At 39.7% G+C, this 17,091-nt stretch overlaps 1 protein-coding gene across 5 annotated transcripts in view; it reads left to right on the plus strand.

Moving 5' to 3' along the window:
- The window catches only part of PTBP2 (polypyrimidine tract binding protein 2), an 86,537-nt gene extending 80,462 nt beyond the window's left edge, over window positions 1–6,075 (plus strand). For 2 of the 5 annotated variants that reach the window (XM_063136192.1, XM_063136210.1), the window contains 6 exons: window positions 560–699; window positions 2,130–2,163; window positions 2,572–2,664; window positions 3,892–4,108; window positions 4,215–4,292; window positions 4,415–6,075. In XM_063136192.1, coding sequence (XP_062992262.1) covers window positions 560–699; window positions 2,130–2,163; window positions 2,572–2,664; window positions 3,892–4,108; window positions 4,215–4,292; window positions 4,415–4,547 — 695 coding nt within the window. In that variant the 3' untranslated portion in view covers window positions 4,548–6,075. Of the gene's footprint in view, window positions 1–544; window positions 700–2,129; window positions 2,164–2,571; window positions 2,665–3,891; window positions 4,109–4,214; window positions 4,293–4,414 lie in introns of all 5 variants that reach the window. The other 3 variants (XM_063136172.1, XM_063136181.1, XM_063136202.1) reach the window with 3 other exon arrangements.
- The last annotated feature ends 11,016 nt before the right edge of the window (window positions 6,076–17,091 follow it).

Raw genomic sequence — 17,091 nt, forward strand, 5'->3', positions numbered from 1 at the left:
TTCTGGCTTAACCACCATGGTTAAAGCCATGGTTTAAGGTGTCTCCTGAATGGGGCCTTAGTTTGTCAGAAGGAGTTGGATCCAGATTCTTTTCTCCCGGTGCGAGTATTCCCTCAACATAGTGTCACCCAGAATGTTCCCACTACTGGAAAGGGGAGCGGGGAGATGATCTTTGCTGATTCATTCCTCCTTCTCCAGTAGCTAGCACCACTTCCCCCACTGTTTCAGAGGGGAGCATAGGGGACTGCAAAGAGAGGGAAGATTTGACGAAGAATTCAGCCTCCTTCATTGGGATCCTTCTGCTGGATCAAAAGCCTCACTCAGAATTCTGGATCTGGAAGACTGGATCCAACCCAATGAAACAAGAGCAGTACATTTGGAAGTTGCAAAATTGTCAATTTGGAAGGTTAATGGCTTTCATATAAGGAAAATGAACGAACGGATACCATGAAAAGAGGGTCAAAACCAGCAGAGGTCTTCTAAATTAGATTAGATTGGAACGACTTGTGTGTGTTTCGTAAAATATGCTTTATTTTAAAATTAGGGCTTCCTGTTGCAGCTGTTCCAGGAGCGCTGAGTCCATTGGGCATTCCAAATGCTGCTGCTGCTGCAGCAGCAGCTGCCGCTGGCCGTGTCGGTATGCCTGGAGTTTCATCTGGTGGCAATACAGTCCTCCTGGTTAGCAATTTAAATGAAGAGGTCAGTAATTCCACTTTTCCATCCTTGTTTGTCCTTTACCATACTTCATTTTGTGAACTTTTTAAAGGCTTCTTTATTTTGAGCTTGCTTCCACATCTTTATTTATTAAGATCAGTTTGTTTAAAAAAAACTCCATGCTACCCCAGATTGTTTTACAGCTAGCTTCCAATAAATGTTTTCTTTTATAGTTAAATACTTTTGTTTTCCTAGGTAGCCAGCATCTTTTAAAATATCCTTTCTTATTCAGCTACCTATTTTTCCTAAGAAAAATATCGTAAATATTGCATGTTCTTGATGTCTTTCAGTTTAATTTTATAAGTATCAGTGTGCTCCATTTTTTAAATTAGATTTTAAGAAAACTGCTGTTCTGTTTTTGTCTGCTAATTATTTGCTTGTTCATTTCATGCTTATATGTCACTGCATTTTTGTAGTATTTATGTGAACAACTCTAACTCATTTTTCTTTGAAGGTTCTTCCAAAGATCTTGATGCAGCACTCTACAGTCTCTCTTAGTAATTTTCCTTTTCCTTTGCAGTTGCTATTCATTTTGTGTCCTTAAAAATCTTCACTTTAATACTTCCTTAACTCTGAAATCTGAGAGGTTTTGTTTAGTTTTGCATTTTATTGTCTTGTAACTTTACTTTGACTTGCTGTGAAAGCTGGTATGAAATGTGGGGTAGTTTGTATCAGTTTGTGTACTTCGAATATGTGTTCCATTTTTACTGGCCTCTGTTTTTAATATGGACCATTATATCATTTTTTCATCCACTCTTGCATGTTAAAATGCTTGGATCAGAGGGCCATTTTGAAGGACTTGCCTGCATTTCATAACCAGCCATGCTTATGCAGTTAAAGTTTAGATGTCTTTGGTTTTTTTAAGTTTCTATTGCATGGTTTTTTTCCACATTCAGATGAAATGTAACTTACTGTTTGATATGGATGTACTTTACCCATATTTTGTCTTGGGTGACTACATTTTACTCAGTTTTTCTTGTACAATACATAAACCAACCATTTTCTGACCAAATTCCTGCATTTCCTATGTACTGACCTATATTTTATTTTTTTTTGTTCCCCACTTCCTTATTTTTCTTCTGCATTGCTGTTTCCCTTCCCCATTTCATCCTTCTCCCTTTGTGCTCACCTACCCTTTCCCTATCTCTCCCCAAATTCCCATGCCCTTCCCTATCCTATCCTTTGCATTCCTTGTCTACATCCTCTGTCTCCATTCCCTATGTTCATGCTTCTGTGCTTGAACAAAATGTTCCTCGGACCAACTTGCCCCAATTAACCGCCTTGAACCATGATCCATGACCACCTCACCATTCTGCGGGAACCACCCTTCGTTATGGATGATCTGTTCATCTCCGCTCTTCCTCGACTCTTCTCTCTTCTTGTCTTATGCTGCTTGCTCTTCTCTCCTTCTAAAGATGGTTACGCCCCAAAGTCTGTTTACCCTCTTCGGTATGTTATTGTTAGCACTATACTTTTATTATTGATTTAATTATTTGTTTCACCTTAATTCTTATTTGTAGCTAGCACTTTGGCTTAAAGTTGAATAGTAGATCTTTTGCTATTTTTCTTTTGCTGTTTTTAAAACTCTCCATAGATGCAAGATTTTCTTTTAATGCATGCATTTTTATTTTGCATGATCTTTTATTTAATATCATTCACATAGCTTTGAGGGGTTATCAAAATGTCTTCCTTTTTTCAAAATTCACCTATTCAAAATCTTGTTCTTCTTTATTCATTTGTGTGAATGTTGGGAGAAGTGAGAGACATGTCCGAATGTTTCATTGATATGTCAAAATGTGCTGTTTAGCTATCCTTAAAATGCTATTTCTTTTGGATTGCTTTTCTGATTCTAAAAAGGTGTTTATGGGGATGTACAGCGTGTGAAGATTTTATACAATAAGAAAGACAGTGCTCTCATACAGATGGCTGACGGAAACCAATCACAGCTCGGTGAGAATAATGGTTTTTTCCCTCCATGGGCCATTTAAAGCTTGGTTTTCAGGGTGTTTTAAATTTGTTTGCAAGCCATGTTCACATTTTGTGTTTGCTTCTAATCTTTCTAAAATCTGAGATATTGTATATGAGGGGCATTAAGGGAAGATGGAATACTGCCTTGTGAACACAGGAATAACTCTGTTAGAGAATTGGTTAAGATCCAAACTGTAACTTGAGTGTGTACAAGTATATTGCTGTATGCACTGGATTTTTATTTTATTTTTTCAAAAATTGAAACTTCCAGCACTGCTTTTTTTTTTTTTAGTGGCTTGTCAAGCTGTATAGAATTCCATTTATGAATACCATCCCAAAGACCATGTGTGGCTTTTTGAATCCTGGTCCATATCTTTTTAAACTTAAGATTTGTCTGAATACGTCTTTGAATTAGCATGCTATAGTGAAGTTAAGAATGACTTATTAAAGAACAGATTCAGTTAATATCTGACAGTGTATATCGAGTACTCTGTTTTATATATTGAATAACAGCACAATCCTGTGGGATGCAGACAAATGTTTCTGGCTTCGGAGCCCTCTACCTACCCTAGGCCCTGCCAGCAAGAGCCAGGCAGTGCAACAGGAGGACAGAGGCGATATTGGCATTTTTCCTCTGTTTAAAATGTCAAAAGCAGCTAGACCAGCCCACATAGCAGACTTCTCTTTCAGTGGGTGGGGAGGGGACTGGAGAGATGATAGTATATTGTATATCATGGCCCATCTCCTCCCCATCCTACCTTCCAGTATGTCCCCTTTTCTCCCCCTCCAACTTGTGTTATGAGGTTACACGTCCAACCTTGTAAAAGAAGCTTTCCACAGTGGCTAGAAGTGGGGGGGGGGGGGGAGAGATCTACAACGGCTCTGCTGCTCCAAGCTCGTAGCTCCGTCAGTGTGGAGGAGGTGATCCACAGCTTCCTTTGGAGCCCCAGATACTGTTTAGGGGCCAGAAGATTGCTCTCTAAGTGATTTAATTTTACTTTGCAATATGAGCAGAACTTTTAAATTAGTTGTTATTAACATTTGGAATAGAAAGATTTCCAGCCGACACTATTAGCTACATTTGTTAGTTAAACAAAAGAAATTGCCATCAAAGAGTGTACTTTTTTAATACTGAAAATGTTAGAATTTTTAATATTGAATTTAATAGAAGAAATACTGAAAGGATTATTTTGGTTTTTTTCCCCCCAGCCATGAGCCATCTTAATGGGCAGAAAATGTATGGAAAGATTATTCGTGTTACACTTTCCAAACATCAGACAGTTCAACTACCTCGAGAAGGACTTGATGACCAAGGACTAACTAAAGACTTTGGCAATTCACCTCTTCATCGCTTCAAAAAGCCTGGCTCAAAAAACTTTCAGAATATTTTCCCACCATCTGCAACTCTTCATTTGTCTAATATTCCGTAAGTGTTGGCTACCAAATTACCTGAAGGATTCATATAAGCTCCAAACGTTAGTTTCTAATCCTTTTGTCTCTCTCTTTTCCCTTTTACCCCCTTCTTCGTGTAGACCATCAGTATCGGAAGATGACCTGCGCATGCTGTTTGCTAATACTGGGGGCACTGTGAAAGCATTTAAATTTTTTCAGTAAGCATGTTTTCTTTAAAACTTCATGTAAAATGAGACATCAGCTGTCTTTGGTAAGAATAGGACTTCTGTTACAGCTTTCTAGTATTGTTTTCGTATCTAATTTTATTGCTTTGTTCCAGAAGAGATCACAAGATGGCTCTTCTTCAGATGTCAACAGTAGAAGAAGCTATCCAAGCTTTGATTGATCTGCATAATTATAATCTTGGAGAAAATCATCATCTGAGAGTTTCTTTTTCCAAATCAACCATTTGAAGTGAGAGATCAAAATAATAAGGTTGTATCACGTTGTTTAGTGTTGTCATCTATGACTGTTCGGGAAAGCGGGGACCAGAGATGGACATCTGTTTTTCATGCTGTTACCATTCCTTGATTGTTTATGTATAAATGAAAACAAAAAAGGATTTACAAGGAAGACGCAGTGATATTATCTGCTGGTTTTGCATATGTTTATGAAACCATTTTGTTTAAAAGGGATTCTGAGGAAATCCCATAGTTTTTCAACTTAGTTAACATACGTGCCTTAAAAAAGGAAAACCTAGAGTTGCTAGAGTTGCATTTACTAGTTTAAAAATTTGGTTGTCTGGGGCACATTGTTACATGGGAATTAAGGGGTGCAATCCAGTGAACGTTGGCTTTGCCTACATCCCATTGAAATCAATAGAATTAAAACAGTGGTTTCAGAGGGGCTTAGCCACACCTAACGTTTGCAGGGTTATGCCAAATATGTATTAGCAGGAGTGTGTAAAAAGGGTTAAGCTTTGTTTCTCCTGCTTGGATTTATTGGCTTTTCATGAATCATTTTTTAAAAAATACAAAAACAAAATAAGTTGCGTTACTGTACGAGAAATGTGGCACATTTTACCTGTGCTTGCTTCTTTCTTTCTTTTTTTAAAAACTAAATGAAATGGCCTTGTGTATTCCAGGTTTAGTTCACTTTAAGAACATAGGCATTAGTCAGAGTTAACAAGATGCAGAGAATTAATTTCTTTAAAAGACAGAAAGGTGATTCTTTTGTGTTCTGTTTGTTTCTGTTTGTCCCTATGGCTTTCAGCCTCTGTGGGAAAAGCATTGTAAAGTCTTAACCTTTTTGTACACACACTCTGGGGGCGTATCATATAAATGTTGGCACTAAGTAATGTCTTGTTTGTGGCTGAATATTTTTTGTAGATGTTTTTTGAAGTTGACATGACTTATGTGCATTTAAATATATATTGCCATTTTTAGTTAGTAATTACAATTTGAAATATGGTTGTGGATTTCTGAGCATGTGCAGACTGGTCTAGCTAGTTCAGGAGTTGGTGCATGTATTTCAAGGATGAAGAAAGTGTATTGCAAACTTTTGCAGAAAGATTAATAATTTTGTGGCAGTTTTCTTTATATAAAAAAACAAAAACAAAACTGACAACCAGGTGGGACCAAAGTTTATGTGCCTTTAGTCTTAATTTACCTTGCATTGTAATATTCAGTTTTAATAAATCTCTTCAAAATATTTTGTATCTAGAAATGGATCTGACTTTACTATGAACATGGCTCAGAATCTACAGGAAAAAAAATCATTTGAAAACAGTTCCTGTGTCAGTCTGGACTGTTGTCTTGATTCTGTTCAAATGACCAATACTTTTTGAAATTGATGTACTTAGTTCCAAGAGTCATAGATTCTGTTATCTATGTAGAAAAAGGTCATGTATATTTTCTATTAGTTGAGTTTTTACATCTTTAGAAATGTAATATTTCAGTATAGTTTGAAAGCGGCACAATTAAAAATTAATTTTCTAACAAAGTTGGGAGGTTTGATGGTTGTTTAATTTCTTCTTATGTGTACGCTGCTTGCCTCTGTAGCATGCTCAATAAACACTTCTGTAGCTCTGTACTCACCTCTTCTGTCTTTCTCTGCTGCCTTTTCTCTCTTTTCTTCTTTGTTTTTCACTTCCACTGTGCTTCTGAATTCATGTTTATTCTCTGCCAGGGTGGGAAAAGCATAATAATCTGATTTTATAATTGTCTGGATTTATACAATATGAAAATCAAATGCTATGTTAAACATAGCTGTACATACTTTGTAAATTAAGAAGTTTTTTACTGCTTCATTGAAGCACAGATTGAAATCGATATTAAACATTTCCCACCCTGTTATATAATCTACAGCTTTAAAGACATAACTTTTATTGTAGCTTGTAAGTTCTATCTTTTCTGTTTTTAAAATAGATTTATGCACTAATTGACCTTTCAGGTTTGCCATGCTTTTGCTGCAGTTTCATCTTCCATTTTCTGTGTCTGCTAAAAAAAAAAAAAAAAAAAAAGGGGGTTTCCACTAATCGTAAGATACTTTCATGAGTTAAAAACAAAGTAGTCAATTTTCTCAAATAGAAATTGAGCAATGGTGGTATTCCAGATACAATGGACAAGTGGGGGAGATGGAAAGGGGGAACGACAGGGTGGGGACAGAACTTATAAATTCATCAACGAAAAGGTGCTGAAAACATTAGGCTTACAGTTTGTAGATACTTTGAACATTATTCTATATTTTAAATATTTCCCATAGGTTCAAACTACAATTGTTACTGCACATTTCCGAAGTTATTTTGTAAATTCAGCTGAACTACATAGTGATGCCAAATTCCTTTGAACCTTGATATTTCTTCTTTAGGCTTAACCTCATTGGGTTTCAGTCTTTACACACAATGATATATGATTGAGGCTTATTTATTTCAATGGCCCTAACTTATAGTACTAGGTTGAATTGCAGACTTTCCACATATATTGATAAAAATATATTGATGATCTGCTTAAAGGTCTCCACATAACTTAAATCCAGTTAATGGGTATCATTTCATGAACTCCGTGTATATGATTTTTTAAAAGACAACATCATTGACTCAAATGTATAATTCACCTGTGTAAGAGGGTCTGAATCTATTTGACAACTTGGTTAGTTGATCTTTGTGTACTTCTGAGGATCCTAATTGGGGGAGTGGGCAAGAAAAGATTTAAACAAATGGTAGAAAAAAGAACCTAGCCTTGCAACAGCTCATGTATGTGTGTGTGTGTGTGTGTGTGTGTGTGAGAGAGAGAGAGAGAGAGAGAGAGAGAGAGAGAGAGATCCAATATATCTAAATACCCACATGTAGTTGGATTTCACCTTTAAGGGCAGCTTAGCAATCATTTTAGATAGATTACAAGTTGGGTGTGGTTTAATTTAAACATTTTTATCCCTTCTAATCTTTTAGAAATCTCTAGGCAACTTGCAATACAAAAGCAAACATTTACTCAGTTCACACATAACAACTCACAATGGGTTGTTTAACCCATGGTTGGTTGGGAGCTAGTGAGCATGCTGTTTCATGAAGAGTTTGCTGCTTATGCTTTGTTTCTCCCTCAATAACCCAAAGTTCTGGGTTTGCACATCACAGAACACAAACCAGGAACGAGACATTCCTGGGTTGTTTCGTAATCCAGAAATAAAGTGGAAGCAGCGAGTGGTTGGGAGGCAGTTGTCGTTATGTCTAAACTGGGCCATTATAGCAAAAGAAACAAAACATGCATGTTGTTCAGTGAACTGAGTATAAAAGATGTTCACTATCGCATTATGATTCCCCAAACAGCAGCTCACACACACTGCTAGACCAGGATTTTTTTTGAAAACATTATGCTGTAGATTGGTATGGCTGCAGATAAGCGAAAGATAAAAGTTCCACTAGAAATAGGTGACACTTTGCATCCACCTAAACGGTCTTTTAACTTTGCAGTATGAGTCTATGGATCAGTAGTGAAATGATGGGATTTATTCTGCAGTATTCCTGTCATGCATAGCACCCCCAAGAGTGTGAAAACTGAGGCAGAGTGCAAAATCTGGAGAAATGGAATTGTGGGTTGAAAAGCATAGAGGAATTTGGCTTCTTAGCAGTCCTGGATTGGGACTTTTTTCCACAATTGTTTAGTTTTTGAATTTATTTTTTGCTTTGACGTTTAAGAATTGGTTGGCTAGTATACTATCTACTTTTTGGAAAGCTCGAATTTTCAGAATTTTGACAAACCCACACTGACCTGTATAAAAATAACTTATCCTTGCAATAGGAGTTACAAGCCAGTAGTGTCTTCTATTTAACATTTTAGTTATTTTAGTTGTTGACACTGAGTGACTCATCCCTTCATTTTGTTCATTATGGGTCTGCTAAAAGTTCACAAAATTAATAAGCAATTGGTATGTTGTCTTTGTCAGGTGACATGCAAATGATGTGAATATCATTTGCAAAGCCAGGTGAGCCTTTTCAAAATGTAAATAACTTCACATACCTTGGGTTCAGTTGATGAAGAGCAAATGTAATGTTGAATGATTTATTAGAATCATTTTTACTGATTAGTAATTGCATCAAATTTTTCATTTTTGAGTTGCACATTATTCGGAGGGTGTTTTCCATGCAACAGCAACATATTTCTGAACATCTATCAAATTTCTAATAAGCACTTGAACAGTATTAGTCATATATCTCTGGTATCTGCTAGAATTCCACTTGTTCGGGGGGGGGGGGTCTGTTTAGAACTGCAAGCTTAGGATTCATGTACAGATGTCCATACAACAAGTTCTTCCCACATTGACTTTAACAGTGGGCAATGCTCAGAGTTTAGTTCATTGCCCTGACTTTGAAGTCAGTGGGCTAAGCCCAGGTCTGCCCACATTGGATTCCCCATATATACACTGAAGCTGCTGAATCAGTGTATCAGTGTGACCAATTCTTAGTTAAAGTTTATTTATTTATTTATTTATTACATTTCTATACCGCCCAATAGCCGAAGCTCTCTGGGTGGTTCACAGAAATTTAAACCATAGTAAGACAACCAACATGTTAAAAGCACAAATACACAATACAATATAAAAAGCACAACCAGAATAAAAACCACGCAGCAAAATTGTTATAAAATTAAAATACAGAATTAAAACAGTAAAATTTAAATTTAAGTTAAGATTAAGTGTTAAAATACTGAGAGAATAAAAAGGTCTTCAGCTGGCGACGAAAGCAGTACAGTGTAGGCGCCAGGCGGACCTCTCTGGGGAGCTCATTCCACAACCGGGGTGCCACAGTGGAGAAAGCCCTCCTAGTAGCCACCTGCCTCACTTCCTTTGTCAGGGGCTCACGGAGAAGGGCCCCTGTTGATGATGTTAAGGTCTGGGCAGGTACATATGGGAGGGGGCGTTCCTTCAAATAACCTGGCCCCAAACCATTTAGGGCTTTAAATGTCAATACCAGCACTTTGAATCGGGCCCGGACCTGGACTGGCAGCCAATGAAGTTGTAAAAGGACTGGCGTAATATGATCTCGCCAATGAAGTTGTAAAAGGACTGGCGTAAAGTTGTAGCTTTTAATGTTGCTGTCACTGCAAGAAAAAGTAAGTTGCCTCATTCACACAATTCTTTGAGAGATTTGAGTCTTGCAAATTATCATCTTATCTTCGAAGTCAGAAGTCTAAACCTAGAGTTAAAGTTGGTTAAAAGTAAATACTGCATGCACAGCTTTTCTTCCCTAGCTAAGACATTACAGAGAACATTGGCAGCTGTTGAAAAAGTGCCCTTGTTGAGTCCCTGATCCTGTGGAAACTCTAGTACATGTTATTCCATGCCCTGATGCTGTTATGTTCATTCCCTTTCATTCTTCTGTATTATTGGCTTACGAATGTGTAGAAATGCATATTATGATGACATCAGCTCATGGTGGAGATGGAAGTAGATGAAGGAGGACACTCAAGATTGGTCTACCATCTTTGGCAGCATCCCTGTATTCTTAATAGTGCATTCTGTCCTCTAGCACACTTTTAAAGCTCAGGCCATAGCTAGACCTAAGATTTATCCCAGGATCATCCCGGGTTCATCCCTGCCTGAGCACTGGATGCCCTGTGTGGCACTTAGATGAACAGGTTTGACCACGGGACAATCCTGGGATAAACCTTAGGTCTAGCTATGGCCTTAGATTAAAGGGAAAAGGTGAAACTCCTAAGTAGACACGATTCTAAACTTGCTAGGGTTTGATGATGAGGAAGACGAAGAATCTCGCTCTGGAAGGGAAATTGTTAAAGGTAAGCTAATGTGTTTACTCCCTGTGTATAGCTTTTTCAATGACGTATCAGATCATCATTCAGATTTTCTAGAATTTTACTACTAGTTGAAAGCTTTGCAATTATTGAGACCAAAAGGAAATATTCACCCCGTGCAAAGTATTTTAGTATATGGCCTAAATTCGATTCATCCCTTGTGCCTTGGGTGAAATATTCTGGTGTCACCTTATTACTTCAATGAAATCTTGCAGCATTCATATACTGAGCAAATAAATAAGGTAAGCAACTTTATTCCGTCCACTGGAAATTAGATGTTAAAGTATCAGCCTTTGTAGCACATGTTCAGCTCCTGGGAAATATCTCATTTCAAGGTACATATTTTAAAACTTAACTGGTGAACAAAGAATACACAAGTTGCTTCCTATAGTCAGCAAATAGACTTACCAGACATCTGCTTTTGACCTGGATTATTTGGACCTGCTTGTACACGTATTCTGTACCAAGAAATCCAGTTTTTCGCCTGAGCAATTATATTAAGCTGCAGCATGCAAATTGTGTGGCATTTTTTTTTCTAAACATGCATTACTTTGCACATTGGCTGATTATCTCTTTTTTTAAAAAAACAATGTGGCAAATATATTGAAATTATATGCTTTGGGGTTTTAAAGTAAAATGTTGCATTTAGAACTGAGGAGAAGTGCAGAAAATTATGTATGACTATTTCTCATTGCTTTCTGAATGTATTTGTGTTTTGTAGAATGGAGGTGAGGTAGTCTATTTTGCTATGTTTATTTCTTTTTTCTGTTTTTGCTGCTTTCCTTCTGTGTTATAAGTACAGGGTACTGGAGGAAACTTATAAATGTGTGTATATTCAGGAGAAAGTGTATGAAATTTGGAGGAAGGCAGATTAAGATCTAAGCACAAGAAGAACCCTGATGGATTATACTAAAAGCCTATCAAATCCAGCATTCTGTTCCTACCATGGCTAACCAGATGCTTGTGAGAAACCCCCATGGAGAATACGAGTGCATTTGCACCCTTTCATGTTCCCCAGCAGGGGGAATTCAGAGGGATATTGCCTCTGAAAAAGGAGTTAACATAGCCATCCATGAGTAGTAGCCATTTATAGTATCCTCCATGGCTTTGTCTGATCCTCTTTTAAAGCTGTCCAAATTAGTAGCCATCACTACCCTGTGGCAGCAAAATCCCATTGTTCGACTATGCGTTGTGTGAAAACGTTCTTCATTTTACCTCTCTTGAAACTCCCACCATTCATCTTCATGGTTTGACCCCATTGGGTTCTAGCATAATGCTATTTTTCACTATGATGTCTGTGGCCAACCTGATTAAATACTCCTCCTTTTTTTAAAAAAAGAATTGCTGCACAAAAAAGCTTAGCATGTCAGGAAGAAGGCGAGGCCAGAACCTTCCCATCCAAATATCTATTTTTTGACAAAATAAGACTTAAAATTTTGTCACCAACTGTCTTTCTTTGCATGAAGATTTAATGATAGAAAAAGCTGATATCTGTCTGTTACGCAGCTCTCAAAGGTGCAAACAGCAGTTGGGGAAAAATAAAAGCCAGTAAAGTTACTGTAATTCACCTATTCAAAAATGAATTGACAGTCATGCTTAGCAAACTCCTTTTGCCACAAAAATGATCAAATAATGTTTTTTAATTTCAAGTAATCCATACATAGGCACAGCACCTGGAATATATTCACCATTTGTTTGTTGGTTGCCCTTAAAATAGAGATGGCTGAGGTCTGTAGTCTTTCAGTGGGCCAAATGGGTCTTTTACTTTACATAACTAATCAAGAGTGCTCAAGCTCCATAATTAGTGATGAGTGGACACACACGCATACCCCTCTCAAAATTGCTTTCAAAATCGTCCAGCTTCCTAACTCTGGAGTGAATGGTGCAGCACATGATGTGAGCTGTCCTACTACCTCCTTTCCCCTAACTTACTGGGTGATTTAATAGGCCTCTCAGTAGCATCCAACTTGCAGGAACAGCAAGGGCCAATCATGCATGTTCACAGCAGCCACTAGGTGTGCTGGGTACCAACTGTAGCTATATTTTCACAAACAGCTAATGATGTGGTAAGCCTGTGTCTGGGTAGTACTACTTTGGACTGCAGGTGGAGTTCACATGCTTGGATGTTTCCCTATGCCAATTAAAGAAAAAAGGGGGGAAGTTGGAGGGCAGAGTCCAGCCAGGCCTTCTTATGGACATGTCATCTTTCTATGTATAGAAACATGGTGGGAAGTTTTCCACCATGCAAGTCCCCATCTGCTGACTGAAGTAATACAATTGCTTATGGTTTACTGTGCAGTTTGCTAAAACTAGGCCAAGATTATGTTACCATCATCCCTCATTTCTATTGCACATACTTGGGTAGCATCACAAGCCAGCCAACACTGCTTTGGTATGTTAGGGAAAAGGGAATTAGAGGGAGGGTTTGTATTAAACCCTATCATGGGGCTTCCAGAATGGATCCTGATGCTTGAGGGCCAATGCCAAAAATACTTCAGGATCCCACCCCACCGGTATCCATAAGAAAGATGGTGCCATTTTGTATTAACATCTTTCCAATGGGAGAGTCCATGTGGGAGAGTCATACCTTTACATAAATGTTTAAAACATCTCTGCTTTTATTTCTTAGCTGTAGAATATACTCTCTTTTGTGGCTTCTAAGCTGTCCTACACATGATATCCGGACATGCACGTGCCATAATAGTTTCTTCTAGAATAGTGCGCAACCTGCAGCCTAGAATATTGGACAACAGTTGCATAGCGGTAAAACAATACTGCTGCTTCTCTTGCTCCATTCATTCAAACTTCCTGCTAGAACAAGCAGCCCATTTTGCCATTAGACGCAAGTGGAACTCAGGCAGAGGTGCAGGGTGGGACAAGGCCTTACCCACATTGTCTTTCACTGCTATTAAGGGTGATATGCGCTGTGCAGGTTGTTGTGGCCTGGTGACCCAAACTGCATCCCAAGCACTTTTTTTTCTTCTTTTTTTGGTTACACGTTGTGAACTGCTACTGCACTTAAAAGCAACTGTAGGCTGGAGAAGGAAAATAATGCACCCTCAAAGCGGGCTAATTAACACTCCTAGAAGAAAGCACACAAGCACAGTGAACTTATTAACCTGTGGAAAGGGCACAATGGCCAGAACAGAATGCAGTTAGTGTCCCTTTAGCTATAAACACGATTCAAACAGTGTAAAAAGATAGCACCTAGGTGACGGTTGGCATAAATATAGAAGAGAAACTGGATCTGAATGGAGACTGGCATAGTAACACAATTTCTTTCGCAGAAGACATGAAATGAGTAACCTAGAAGCAAGTAGCAGCCTGCCATACATTTTTGCCACGATTGGAGTGGGTGACTTTTATTTTTCAGTATGACAGGTAGAGCTCAGTCCTACCTAGAAATAATACTCCGTGACCCAAAAATAGTGTTTCAAAGCCTGATCCCTATTTTTAGGGGGGAAACAACAACCCAAACATCTGATATCACTCTTGACTGAACTACTTCATCTTGCAGGTGTGGAATTTGGTACGTCCTCCCAAAACACCCTGCCCATGGAAAGTTGTAATGTCGAAATAGAGAGGTTCTAGCCTAGTTTTTTCTCTACACGCAGAAAGAGTACTCAAATGTGATTGCTGTAGTGGTGAAGTCACAAGGATACTCCTACCATGTTTGGCCGCTGTGTGAACAGAATGCTGGACTAGATGGACCCTCAACCTGATCCAGCGTGGCTCTTCTTATGTTCTTCATGTGCACTTTCTGATTTCTTGGTGACAAAGAGCCTGCATACTGAACCAGTACGGTGGCCATGTGTCTTATTTTACAGAGGGAAGTTCTCTGCCTGAACAGCTTTCAGAGGACAGTCTTCTATTTGATAGTTTCCTTATTTGATGGGCTGTCCTAGCCAAGTTTGATTTGAAGATAAAGACTTATAAGAAGAGACAGCAGAGGCCTTGAAGTTGCTCATCAACACTAAGCATCTGGACAGCAGACTGAGGAGATGCAGACAGGTCCCCTGCTCACGGCTTTCCTCACTATAGTGAAATGTTTTGTATTTAAAGTATAGTATTTATTTCAAAATGTATTTCCATACATATAAATGAAGGAATCCAAAAATCAATCTATCCAAGTATTGTTGGTTCTGACCCGCTTCAGCTCTCCACAATCTGAGGTTTGTACTTTTTGCTTCTTTATCTGGTACTGAATATGAGGCCTTCTGCGTGCAAAGTCTATGCTTTTATCAATGAGCTATGAGCAACCATCTCCTTCAATGTTTGTGCATTTAAAGACGGCCCTAGCATTGAGAGATTACTGTGGGATTAAGCCTTTTGAAATCCTGTATAGACAACAGGTCACGACATGTTCATCGTTCTTTAAAGACACTTGTTGCTTTTCTAGCAACGTATCTGAAACCACTCCTCCTCCCCTCCCCGGGAAAAACACCACTAGAAGCAAGAAGGAAATGGGAGCTCCTGCTTTCTCTATGCCTGCTTCATATAAAATAGAAGTTCCCCATCTCTCTGGGACAAAGTGTCCTAGCAACTGATAGCATCTACACCTCCCAAGAAAGGAGATTTTGGGTTTGATGAAGACACGAAAGAACATGAAGGCATTTGTATTCAACGTTTCATCCTAGTTCTCACATGACTGAATGGTCCATTACAAAATACTAGATGGCAGGGAGAAAGGTTCTTGCTTAGTCTTCTTTCTGACATCTTTTCTGCGTGCAGGGCATTTTTTTCAGTCATGTGAATCCCTCTCCCCCTAAGCCTACAATCTGAAACCGTAGTGCCTAATGCAGCCTTCCCCAACCTGGTGCTGTGCAGATGTTTTGAATTATAACTCCCAGCATTCCTGATCATTGCCCATGCTGGCCGAGGCTGATGGGAATTGAAGTCCACTGCATCAGGTTGGGGGAAGTTGGTCCCTAATGGAAAGTAGGCCCAAAGCAACCAATCGTTGCTTGGAGGAATCACCGTAGGAGTTCTTCATCGTGGTCTCTATGCATCACACATATGGGCTTTGCGCCTGCGCAGAGACCAGACCGGAATCTCCAATAGCTTAGGGAAACGTTTTTGGGCGGGAACCCCTCCCCCGCGCTACCGCGCATGACCACGGGGTTCCCGCCCTTCCCTCAGTTCTTCGTCGTCCGCATTGTGCACAGACCTAGAAACCGTATTCTCTCCAGTTATCTTTAAACCTAATACTTACCACTAAATTCTCCTCGTATTCTTCTTTCCACGTATCCTTCTTCAATTCTCTTTTCCTACTTTGCCTAAAAAAAAAAAAAAAAAAAACCCAGTTATTCTTCTGTTTTCCTTTTCTTTTTCTAGCGATCCCTCGATCGCGTTGGCGCCTCAGGCGCATGGCCGTTAGGGCCCCATTTCGTAAGTGCGTAAAATGTGGCTCTAAATTGCCACCAAAGGACGGTCACTCGCTCTGTGTGCTTTGCCTGGGTGAGGGACACAAGGTTCAGCAGTGCCATCATTGTATGGCGTTCACCAAACAAACGCGGAAGAACAGAGCGGATAGACTTCGGTCTATACTTTGGGAAAAAGCTCTACGAGCTACTGAGCCTACGCCTCAAAAGCGTAAGGAAAAATCCTCCTCAAGGGCAATGGAAGAGACCCATAGCCCTGAAGTTCAATCGATTGTTATCGATGAGGAGATGAGGGCGGATAACAGGGCCATACCCCTGACGCCAGGCCGATCTCTAGCGGTGTCTGCGGCAAGAAAGATTTCAAAGAAAGCCCGGACCCCTAAGTCGGCAGAACACTTAAAAAAGAAGAAGAAAAAGAGGAAGGACGCTGATAAACGTTCCTCTCCTAGGGTCGATACCGTACCCACGGTGCCCGCTAAGCCTAGTTTGCCAGCGGCGACCTCGATACCGACGCAATCGTCGATGCCGACTCCGTTACCAACTGCAAGGAGTTCGATGTCGGAGGGCGAAATTCGTGACTCCACATCGGCTATCTCCGCACCGTACCCTTCGGTACCGTGCGCTACTGCTCCACAAGAACCAACTGGTCTCGCTGTGTCTACCTCTTATCGACAATTGCATTCTCCTAGACCTGACTTTGACCGCATTTCGCAGTACTCCGGTTTTCAAAGAGACTATTCTTATGATTGGGAATACTATCGTCCCCAGGAATTTTACCCAGCAGAACGGAGGCATTACGATCATTATGCTCATCCTCCTCCAAATGCAAGGGTCATTCAAATCCCTCCTGCTCTTCAATCTCACACTCCTCGCAGTCAGCACAGCAGAGTCGACCCTGCTGAACAGCGTTCTATACCGAGGCTGACAACACAGGTCTCTTCACCTCACCAAAGCCAGACCTTGCAGCCAGTGCGTCAAACACTGCAACCACAAGACTCTCCTGATGAGGACTATAGATCTGATTCAGACTCTGTGGTGTCGGTAGCCCCATCTATGCCTTCCCCCGATGACGTTGTAAACACACAAGAGCCCGTTTCCACATCGGAGGACATGGGAAACTTTACCGACCATGTAAGGCGGATGGCACGAACGTTGGGTCTCGATGTCGACCAACCGACAGAGGTCGATGATGACCCAATATATGATGTTATGCAAACGGAAGCTACTTCTACTATCGCTATCCCGTTCCCTCCTACCTTGCGGAGGACAGCACAATCCTCGTGGAAAACTCCTTGTGCGACTCAACCAACGTCTAAAAGACTTGAGTCGAT

The sequence above is a fragment of the Elgaria multicarinata genome, chromosome 1 (assembly GCF_023053635.1).
Source record: "Elgaria multicarinata webbii isolate HBS135686 ecotype San Diego chromosome 1, rElgMul1.1.pri, whole genome shotgun sequence".
NCBI lineage: Eukaryota > Metazoa > Chordata > Lepidosauria > Squamata > Anguidae > Elgaria > Elgaria multicarinata.